Here is a 12,231-nt window from a genome sequence, read left to right as displayed (position 1 = left end):
GATTTCATCAAGAGACATATCAGCAAGTTCATAGTTGTCTCTTATTGTAGTAGCTTTCAAATCCCACTTTTCAGGAAGAGCTAGTAGGAATTTCAGATTTGAATCTTCTGGTTTATATTCCTTGTCCACTAGTGACAGATCATTCAACAACTTTGTGAATCTGTCATATGTATCAGTTAGTGACTCATCGGATTTTGAGTCAAAGTGCTCATACTCCTGTGTGAGTATTATCTTCCTGTTCTTTTTGATGGCATTGGTTCCTTGACATCTCACTTACAATGCATCCCAAATTTCTTTTGCAGTCTTGCATCCAATCACCCTATTTGACATGACATTGTCAAGTGCACTATTAAGCAAGTGTCTTACTTTTGCATCATTTCCTAGTGAAGAGATGTCTTCAGTGGTGAGTTCTCTCTTTTCTTTGGGAATCATCTTTTGTGGCTCATTCCCAACTGCAACAAAAAGCTTTGTGGGCTTGTGTGGACCATCATAAATTTTGTCTAAATATTCCGGATCTATAGCTTCCAGAAATATGGCCATATTCACACTCCATACATGGTACTTAGACACCCTGAGCATAGAAACCCTGATGGTTTCATATCTACTAGTGTTTTGAATGGGTTGAACCTTTGCAGGTTCTTGAGGTTCTTGTGTTTTTGATTGATCAGACATGATTGATTGTTTGTTTGGATCTTAACTATTTGTAAGCTTAACATATTTGCTCCGATACCACTTGTTAGGCCTCAATGATACTATAGAAGGGGGTTGAATATAGTATCTACAATCAATTCGATTATAAACACAAGTATGTAACAAAAAACAAGTTTATTCAATATATCAAACTCTGTTACAGTAGGTTTAATCTACTCTCTCAGTGATGTATGATATCACTAAGAGCTGCTAGGGTTACAATGAATAATATTCTCGTGAATGATAACACATATAGTGTAAACCCTAATATGTGTTTATATACTACACAGTTACAAGATATCTCCTAATTGATATGATATGTTCTGTTTCCTAAAATACATCAATAAGAGATTATCTACTATAGTCCTTTAGCTGTACAACTCTCCAAGCATATCTTCTTTTGTTTAATCCAGATCATCTCTTGTAAATCAGCCGCTTTTCATGCCTGAAGTGTATCCGCACTTAAGTTCTGATGTAAGTCCCGATGACTTAAGTTCTGATAACTTCCCATCTTCAGTAAGTTCTGATTTCCAGTTAAGTTCTGATAGTAAGTTCTGAAACTAAACAAATCAGATTAGACATAACATCACAAATATATCTAACAAGAGCAACCTCACCTTCCCCTGTTTTCTTTCGTTTCATGTAGTGCAGCAACTCGAAAGCAACCAGAACATTATCAGTTATATTTTGATTGGGCACAAACACAGACTGCTCCTCAGATATTATAATTGGAAGAATTTTTTTAAATCTATTTGCGAGGACCTTTGCAATGATCTTATATAGCACATTACAAAGCGCTATTGGTCGCAGATCTTTGGCGTCCTCCATATTCTTTTTCTTCGAAATTAAAACCAAATTTGTATCATTTATTCCTGCTGAAAACTTGCATTCCGTTAACCACTCTTGACAACATTTAAACACATCTCTTCCCAGCAGATTCCAGAAATGCTGATAAAAAGCCGGATTAAGGCCATCTTGACCAGAAGCTTTGTCTGGATGCATGCTTTTAACTGCTACAGAAAATTCTTCAAATGAAAGTGCCCCTATCATCATCTGATTTTGAGCTTCTGTTATAATTCTCTCTTATGCATTATTCTGGTCCCTACTGACATTTACTGGTGCTGAAAAAACATTAGCATAATATTCTTTTAACAGCATGCACATATCCTCATGCTTCGTTAGTACACTTCCATCTTCAGTTTTTAAATGAGAAATATGATTCGATTTTTTTCCTAAAAGATGCAGTGGCATGAAAAAACCTCGAATTTGTGTCTCCATCCTCAAGCCAGAATGTTTTTGCACGTTGCCTCCAATATGATTCTTCGTGAGTCAATAATTCATGAAGCATTTCCTTTTCAATAACATACATTTTGATACCCTCCTTATCTTCCCTTTTAACCAAGGCATCAATCAGAGCTTTTTTGTTCTTTACCTTTTCTCTAAATTTGTGAAAGAATTGTCTTCCCCATTTAGCCATGAATGAAGAGACTAATATCAACTTAGGAAGCAGATGAATTTTTGGTAAATCTTTCCAATAATTCGACACCTCCATATGAAACTTCAGTTCCTTTAACCAAGTATTCTCAAAATTGAATCGAAATTGCTTTTTAAAGACGGCTACATTAAACAACTCAAGCTTTATAGGATCATGATCTGATATTGTAGCATGAAAAATGGTTAAACTGCATAAAGGGAATATATGCCACCATGAATTCGTTGCAAATGCCCTGTCAAGCCGTTCCCTAACCCAGTTCGGCGTACCTTTGCTCTTCTCCCAAGTAAACTCCCCACCTTTCAGACCAGCCTCCACTAAAGAGCAATCCTCAATGGTACTTTTAAAACTGTTGGGAATATGTTGTGAACTTGATGATTACATTAACAAAACACCTTAGTAGATTTAACTTAGTGAAAAATATAGCACTCGACGGATGATCAGATATAGTCCCGACAGATGACTCAATATAGTCCCGACGGATGATGATTTGACGTCAATCGAGTGGGTAGCTTATGCAACAATAAGTATTGTAACACATTTCTGTGAACAACTTTGTATAGATCCTGTAATAGCATATGAGTCATGTTGACTATTATTAGATATGTAGAATAGGCTGATTAATTGTAAATATAAGATGTCTTGTAATTCTGCATAAGTGAAATGAAGTTAAGTGTCAAATAGCTACCCGACGGATGATCAACAAAGCTACCCGACGGATGATCAACAAGGCAACCCGATGGATGACAAGCATGTACCCGACGGATGATCAATTCAAATATCTGTTGACAGTGACAAGATAGTCACATGCGTTGGGTGTTTACAAAAGGAATGTGGGAGCCTGTTTAACAGAAAATGAAGAACAAAGAAGCATTACCATTTCCATGCAAGCTAAGAAGATTTTCAAAGATGCTGGAATAGAGTAGTGAAGCAGCATGAAGTTTGACTTGATAGTTTTATTTTATTATCCTGTCTTATTACCATGTAAACTTGGTGGTATATAAACCAAGTGTAGCTAGTAGAACATATAACTAAGCAAATACTTTTAGAAGAGAAATAGAAAAAGCTGTAACTGTTAAGAATTTCTCTGTAGTTTGTTTGTTCACTTGTAAAGCAGCTGTGAGACAATTTGTTATTCACAAAGTTCTTAAATCGATATATATATCTCTGGTGGATACTTTCAAATCCACCAGAAAGTTTTAAAAGCTTGTGTTTTTATTACTTTGTGTTTTTTGTTTCACTTAACTTGTTATTCCGCACCTTGCAAATTAAAACACATATATATACATAGTTTGAGTTAGAACATTTTATAGTTCAAGAAAAAGTTTACTAGAATTACATTCACCCCCCTTCTATAATTCTTGTTGCATTGTTAGGGACTAACAATTGGTATCACAACAAGCTCTTGAAGCACAAAGAGTTTAAAGATCACAACAAATAGCAAGATGAACAAAAAGAATGTTGGAGTCAAGATTCCTTTTCTGGACAAAGATAATTACCATCACTGGAAGGTAAAGATGCATCTTCATTTACTTTCTCAAGATGAGGCCTATGTGGATTGCATAGAGAGAGGTCCTCATGTACCAATGAGAGCTGCAACTGGAAATGAGCCATCAGTTCCCAAGCCAAGGCATGAATGGTCAGATCCTGATATTGAACAAGTCAGGAAGGACAAGAAGGCCATGAATATTTTATTCAATGGAGTTGATGGTGACATGTTTGACAATATCATCAATCGCAAGACAACCAAGGAAGTTAGGGACACCATTCAAATAATTTGTGATGGCACTGAACAAGTTAGAAAAAACAAGATCCAGTTACTAATTCAGCAATATGAGCATTTCCATTGTGAAGAAGGTGAAACTCTCACTGATATCTTTAGTAGATTTCAAAAGCTACTAAATGCTCTGAAGCTGCATGGAAGAGTCTACAAAACCAAAGATTATAACCTCAAATTCCTGAGATCCCTTCCAAAAGAATGGAAACCAATGACAGTCTCCTTGAGAAATTCACAAGAATACAAGGAATTTATACTAGAGAGACTGTATGGCATTCTAAAGACTTATGAGCTTGAAATAGAGCAAGATGAAAAAATGGAGAAAGGGAGAAAGGGAGAAAGAAAGGAGGGTTCATTGTACTGGTTGCTGAGTTAGAGAAAGAGAAGGAGATGAAGATAGAAGCTGTTGAGTCTACTTCAAAGGTTTGTGAAAACAAGGGCAAGGGGCTGGTAGCAGAAAATGAAGATTCTTTGAGCCAATATTATATGGATGATATTGATGAATATCTTGCATTTCTTTCCAGAAGATTTTCCAAGCTCAAGTTTAAGAAGAACTTTGGAGCAGCTAAGCCAAATAGAAACATGGTGGATAAATCAAAATTCAAGTGTTTCAAATGTTGTTTGGCAGGGCACTTTGCCGGTGAGTGTAAAAAGTCAGATTCCAGCAAGAAGAAGTTTGAGCATGTGGATTATAAACAGAAGTATTTTGAGTTGCTCAAACAAAAGGAAAGAGCTTTTATCACACAAGAAAATGACTGGGCAGCAGATGGTCTGGATGAGGATGAAGCTGTCAGCTATGTCAATCTAGCCCTTATGGCCAAGTCTGATGAAACAGAGACAAGTTCTTCAAGTAATTAGGTAATCACCACTAACCTTGCACATTTACCTAAAGCTGAGTGTAATGATGCAATAAATGATATGTCTACATAATTATATCATTTGTGTGTTACACTTAAGTCCCTCACTAAGGAAAATGCTAAAATCAAAGAAAATAATTTGTTTTTAAGTGAGAGGAATACTGTGCTAGAGTCTCAGTTTATTGAATTTGAAAAATTGAGAATAGAATGTAAGATTACTAAGGAGGAATTAACTGAGTCCTTGAAGAAAGAAGAAATTTTGAAGAAGCAGCTTGATCGTGAACAGGAGGTGATTAAGGCATGGAAATCATCTAGAGATATCCATGCTCAAATCACCAAAGTTCAAGGTATTGAGTCCTTCTGTGATGCATCCTGGAAAAAGAGTAAAGAGAAGCTGGAATCCAATTTGGTTGAAGGATTGCTAACAGATGTAGACTCGACGGATGATGAGAGTCATCCGTCAGATAATCGAAAAGATTATCCGTCGAGTGACATAAATCCTCATCTGTCGGCTGTGAACAAACTTGTGAGTAAAGCCAAACTTGCCAAGTTAAATGAAAAATATGGATCAGTTTCCAAAAACTTTATTTCAGGAGAATCAAGTCAAGTGAAGAAGGAGAAGAAAGTGAATGTTGGTCATCTGTCCATCAAGCAACTGAATGACAGAATAGAAAAGATTGAGGTTAAAACAGAGGCTAAAAAGAAAAACAATAAAAATGGGAAAGTAGGGATTAACAAACATAATAACTACACACCTGATAAGTATGCTCCAAGAAAAATCTGTGTTAAGTGTGGAAGTGTTAATCATCTGTCTGAAAATTGCAAAATTGCCATGCCTACTTCCATGACTGCACCACCCTCTTTTCCCAACATGAGTGCTATGCCTTCTATGTCTATGAATGCTATGTCTGCACATAATATGAATGCACAATTTGCTAACATGCCATTTGCACCTAATCCTTATTATGCTGCATTTAGTATGCCTCAAATGTCACTTAGCATGCCCTACTGGAATAACATGTTTGCAAATAGCATGTCATTTCCTGTTAATCAAAATATGCATGATAATTCTATTTTAATGAATGGTTTCAAAGGTCCAACTCAGATGACTAAGGATGAATCTGATATCCCCAAGTCAAATGGGATCAAACCTAAGAAACAAAAGAAGAAAGCTAACAAGGCTGGACCCAATGAAACTTGGGTACCAAAATCAACTTGATTTGATTTTAATGTGTGCAGGGAAATAGAAAGAATCTGTGATACTTGGATAGTGGCTGTTCAAGACACATGACTAGAGATTCTATCCTACTCATAGAGTTCAAGGAAAGAGCTGGCCCAAGTATTACTTTTGGAGATGACAGCAAGAGTTATACTGTGGGATATGACTTGATTTCAAAAGACAATGTCATCATTGAGGAGGTTGCCTTAATGGATGGTCTCAAGCACAATTTGTTGAGTATCAGTCAGCTTTGTGATAAAGGCAATTCAGTAACCTTCAATACAGAATCCTGTGTTGTGACAAACAAGAGGAGCAACAAAGTAGTTCTCACTGGAGTGAGAAAAGCAAATGTGTACCTAGCTGACTTCAACTCATCAAATGCAGAATATGTTACTTGTCTTCTCAGTAAAGCAAGTCAAGATGAAAGTTGATTATGGCACAAGAAGCTATCATATCTAAACTTCAAGACCATGAATGAGCTTGTAAAGAAAGAACTGGTTAGAGGTATTCCTCAAGTGGAGTTTTTATAAGGATGGACTGTGTGATGCTTGCCAAAATGGAAAGCAAATCAAAGCATCATTCAGAAAGAAGCTTGATTCAATAATTGAAGAACCTTTGCAACTGCTACACATGGATTTGTTTGGACCAGTCAATGTGTTGTCCATCTCAAGAAAAAGATTTTGCCTAGTAATTGTAGATGATTTCTCAAAGTTCTTTTAGACATATTTTCTAAAATCTAAAGATGAGGCTAGTGAAATCATCATCAATCACATAAGGCAAGTCAACAATAATCCTGATTTTAAAGTTAGAAGGATCAGGAGTGACAATGGAACTGAGGTCAAGAATTTTGTCATGAGGGCATTTTGTGAAGAGAATGGGATTATGCATGAGTTTTCAACAGCAAGAACTCCACAACAAAATGGAGTAGTAGAAAGAAAGAACAGATCACTTATTGAAGCTGCAAGGACAATGCTTGAAGAATCAAAGTTATCAACATACTTCTGGGCTGAAGCGGTAAATACTGCATGCTACACTCAGAATAATTCTTTGGTTAATCAAGCAAAATGCATGACTCCCTACCAATTGTTCAAGAACAAGAAGCCAACTCTAAATTTTCTTCATGTCTTTGGCTACAAATGTTATATCTTGAGAAATTAAAGTAATCAAAATGGGAAGTTTGATGCTAAGGCAGATGAAGGAATTTTTGTTGGATATGTTGTTGGTAAAGCATACAGAATCTACAGTCTAAGAACCAACATTGTTATGGAATCAATACATATTGTGTTTGATGATAAAAATAATGAAGGACTGCAAGATGAAGATTATCATGAGAGCCTCAAATTTGACAATGTGGAGATGGTTAGTGATGACAGTGATGATGAAAGTGATCAAGAAACTACAACTAAGGATAGTGCAGAAAAATCTGCAACCAATGAAGCTAATAACTCAACATCCATCGAGTTACAAACTGCTTCATCCATCGACAGGCAATCTGCATCATCCATCGGGAGACAATAACCTTCATCCGTCGAAACTCAAAATACACCATCCGTCGGGTCATCAAAAGAAGCTGAAAGTCAGAATAGATCACTTACAGAAAGTTCCTCTTTCTCAAATCATAGATTTACGAACTCAGGGGGGAGTTTCTAATAATCAAAACTCAATCACACATCAAGACAACAATGAGGCCTCTTCATCTAGAGCTAATCTACCTCAATAAAGAAAATGGACAAAGGATCACCCCTTTGAGCTCATCATTGGTGATGTGTCTTTTAGAGTTCAAACAAGGAGAGCAACTCAAGAAGAATGTCTATATAGCAGTTTCCTATCTAAGGAAGAACCAAAGAAGGTAGAAGAAGCTTTGTTGGATCCTGATTGGATTTTAGCTATGCAGGAGGAGCTAAACCAATTTGAAAGGAACAATGTTTGGAAGCTGGTACCCAAGCCTAAAGGAAAGAATCTAATAGACACCAAATGGGTATTCAGAAATAAGATGGATGAAAATGGTATAGTAGTCAGGAACAAAGCTAGATTGGTTGCTAAGGGCTACTGTCAACAAGAAGGAATAGATTTTGAGAAAACCTTTGCTCCTGTTGCAAGACTTGAAGCCATCAGAATCTTCTTAGCCTATGCAGCCCATGCCAATTTTAAGGTCTATCAAATGGATGTCAAGAGTGCTTTTCTAAATGGAGATTTGGAGGAGGAAGTCTATGTCAGTCAGCCTCCTGGTTTTGAAGATCCAAATCTACCTGATCATGTATACTATCTTTTGAAAGCACTCTATGGATTGAAAAAAGCACCTAGAGCCTAGTATGACACTTTGTCAAAGTTTCTTTTAGAGAATCACTTCACTAGAGGTACTATAGACAAAACTTTATTCTTTAAAAATGTTAATGGCCCTAGCATACTTGTTCAAATTTATGTAGATGATATTATTTTTGGCTCTACAGATGAAAAACTTTGCAAAAAGTTTACCAAATTGATGCAAAGTAAGTATGAAATGAGCATGATGGGAGAACTAACTTACTTTCTTAGTTTTCAAGTTAAGCAAGTTAGTGATGGAATATTCATTAGTCAAATTAAATACATTTATGATCTTTTAAAGAAATTTGAACTAATGGATTACACATCTGCAAAAACTCCCGTGGCCACTGCAACTAAACTTGAATTAAACACTACTGAAAAGTCTGTGGATATTTCAAGTTATAGAGGCATGGTTGGCTCACTTCTATACTTAATAGCTAGTAGGCAGATATAATGTTTTCTACATGTCTTTGTGCTAGATTTCAGGCTGATCCTAGAGAATCTCATTTAATTGCTATTAAGAGAATTTTCAGATATCTCAAAGGTACACCAAAACTTGGCATTTGGTACCCTAGAGATTCTGGTTTTGATCTAACTGGTTATTCAGATGCAGATTATGCAGGTTGTAGAATTGATAGAAAAAGTACAACAGGAACCTGTCAATTTCTAGGAAACAAGCTTGTGTCTTGGTTCAGTAAAAAGCAAAATTCAGTTTCTACTTCTACAGTAGAAGCTGAATATATTGATGCTGGCAGTTGCTGTGCACAAATTTTGTGGATGAAAAACCAATTGCTAGACTATGGTCAGCAAGTGGAAAGAATTCCTATTTTCTGTGACAACACAAGTGCAATTGCCATCCCTGAGAATCCAGTACAGCATTCAAGAACAAAGCACATAGACATCAAGTACCACTTCATAAGGGAACATGTAATGAATGGTACTGTAGAACTATATTTTGTTCCAAGTGAAAAACAACTTGCAGATATATTTACCAAGCCACTGAATGAATCCACCTTTTCAAGGTTGGTAAGTGAGTTAGGTATGCTTAATTACTCTTGAATCTTTTCAGAAATTTTGCAAGTTGTAAAGTAGCCAGAAATTTAATTTATTTTTCAGTCCTGGATGAAGTTTTGGCTAAGTCAAAATTTACATCCCGACGGATGATCATTATCCATCAAGTTCGATCATCCGTCGGAATACAATTTGTTAATAAAATCAATTATTTTCTGGAATTTTTATAACTCGACGGATAACTGTTTATCCTTATCCGTCAAATTGTCTAAATCCTAGCCGTTAATTTTCTGAACATTATCCATCGAGTATACTTACAGTTTGTAAGCATAACACGCCGGATAATTGATTGAATTTTTATAGTTTATCTTTTTAAACGACTATTTTGGGCAATTTTTATTAGTCACTTTATTATTTTTGACAGTTATTTTTTTTGGGGTATAAATGCAGAATTCATTTTCATTTCTTTTCTTTTATCATTCTCAATTCATCTGCTCTAACTTTTTTCTTTCTCAAAATCAATTACCCTCTCTCTCTGCAATTTTTACTCTCTAACAATGGCACCAGTCGTCAAAATCATGTCTCAAACTAGCTTCATCTACGAGAAGAACAATTTCACGGCTCTAGTGAACAAGGGGATTCAGCAGTCTGGCGACTACCATAAAATGATGGATTTTGTGCAAGGCTGTAAGCTCAAATATGCCATGCTAGCGTCTCCCACTATCTACTGGGAGGTTGTGGAGGAAATATGGATGACTGCAGTGTACAACTCAACTGACAAGACCATCACTTTCACTATTAAAGGTAATGAATTTTATGTTAATAGTGACATTGTTAAAGCATGCTTTAGGATTCCTGATAATACTGTCTCTACTCCATACACAGACATTGATATTGTTAACATGTTAAACTCCATGGGTTATGCACTCACCATCTCTAAATTAAGTGAAATTAGGAGATTGGGTCTTAGGAAAGAATGGAGTTTCCTGTGTGATGTAGTTAATAAAGTATTTTCTGGAAAAATTAGCAATTTTGATTCTGTTAATATCTTCATGCTCAACATGCTTTATATGCTAGTAACTGATAAATACTTCAATTTTAGTGATCTAGTCTTGTTTGAGTTGGGGTTTAAGTTAGGAGAGCTTAATAAGAGGGGTAAGAGTGTTTATTATGCTAGATTTTTCATGATGCTTGCTAATTACCTCTCTGAGGACATTGTGCTTGAGAATCCAACCGACAAGTTAAACTGTTGGGTTCAAGAGAGAAGAATTATTGCAGATCTCAATAGAGCAGATCACCACAAAGAGGTGCCACTCTTCTACTTTCCAGTAATGGAGGCATCTCAGGTAACTGAGGTAATTTCAACTGCCCCTACTCTTCCAACCTCAAACACTTCTTTGCCTTCTAGTGTAGCAGTGGCATCTGTTTCAATGACCAGACAGATGCCTACCCAAGCTACCAAAAACCAAAGTTTCAAAATCAAAGACAAAGAAAGCCCCCTCTGGTGTCTCTCAAAAGATGACAGTTGTAAAATCCACTAAACACAAAGAGGAGAGTGTGAAGGTGGGAAAGACAGGTGAGGGACAGGGTGAAAATCAAAGAAGCCCTAAGGATAAGGATGGTGAGCATACTGTACCCAAACCAAGCCACACCACAGTTTCCCAACAAACTGTGGTTGTTAATAAGGATAAAAGCTCAATTCTAGTTTCATCCTCCCAAAAGGATGTAACTATTGAAACAAGCACTCAACCAGGAGCACGGAACAAAAGGGGTAGGGACATAAGTTCACATAAACCTACACAAGAAAGAAGAAAATTAAAACCCTTGGGATGCACAGGGTACACACACAGTGCAAACTGGAGCTAAAGACCCAGTCACTGCACCATCTCCAAGTCAAATTGATGTGGCTCCAACAAATGTGGAGTCACAGCCAAAATCTGTACAAATTGAAACACCTCAAACACCAAATTCTCCCACACGCTCTTTGTATGTTGACATGATTCAAATATCACAACCATATTCTCCATCTTTAACTCTGTTTGAGAAGCCAAAAATCCATGCAAGCGAGCATCATCTTCTAGATGATTTGTTGGCTCATTTGCCATTCCTTTCTGAGACTGTTGAGACATCTGTGCCAAAATTTTCATCAATCTGCACAGAGTCCACAATAATCTCTACTCCAAACTCATTCATTTATACTCACTCGATGGATATTGTTCATCCGTCAGTAGTGATTGTATCCCGACGGATGTGCCTAATAGCAGTCATCCATCGGATAGTCAAATTACTAACCCGATGGATATTTCTTATCCGTCGGGTGTCTCTGCACAACTCCAAAGTTCAACTATAGTTACAAGTGCAGATGACTTAGTAATTGTGTAATCACTTTTAGGATTGAAGGAAGGTAGTGACTTGAGTGAGAGTCTGGGTTGCTCCTAGGAAAAAGGAGAGAAAAAAAGTGATCTAATGCAGTCCATTTCTTCAGGAATGGCAAAAGTGAGTGTGAGGAGTCCCACCTTAGATGGTGAAGGTGAGGGTGTGAGGGTGGGGAGCCAAGGTGAGACCTTGATGCAAGAAAAGTGAGATATTGAGAGAAATGTAGTTATAAGAGATATAAGGGTGGGTGTCATTGAAAATGAGTTAATGAATGTCCAGGATGCTAATAGGGAGGAACTATTTCAGCAAAGTCAAGCTGTTGTAGATTCCACCTCCTTGGATGCTGAGACATTTACTCACCCTGTTCCAGCATACCAACTTCTAGCTGGACAGGGCAATGACAATGCATAAAGGATACTAAATTTGGTGCACACCATACAGTTCATGCAAAAAGCTAAGGATGCCATCACAACTTTGCCTTCAACAACTGGTGATGTTGATTATG

The 12,231-nt window shown here is 36.7% G+C and overlaps 1 protein-coding gene across 1 annotated transcript; it reads right to left on the bottom strand.

Annotated features, from left to right (window-relative positions):
- Positions 1-1,885: 1,885 nt before the first annotated feature.
- On the bottom strand, positions 1,886-10,566 carry LOC141691411 (uncharacterized). Its single transcript, XM_074496151.1, has 2 exons — positions 10,553-10,566; positions 1,886-2,531 (listed from the first exon to the last, which is right to left on the bottom strand). Exons 1-2 carry the CDS (start codon positions 10,564-10,566, stop codon positions 1,886-1,888), a joined length of 660 nt encoding a protein of 219 aa, XP_074352252.1.
- Between the last annotated feature and the right edge of the window lie 1,665 nt (positions 10,567-12,231).

The sequence above is a fragment of the Apium graveolens genome, chromosome 10, assembly GCF_009905375.1.
Source record: "Apium graveolens cultivar Ventura chromosome 10, ASM990537v1, whole genome shotgun sequence".
Classification (NCBI taxonomy): Eukaryota; Viridiplantae; Streptophyta; class Magnoliopsida; order Apiales; family Apiaceae; genus Apium; species Apium graveolens.
Note: the sequence above shows the minus strand (reverse complement) of the source record. Positions and strands in the feature narration are given on the sequence as shown.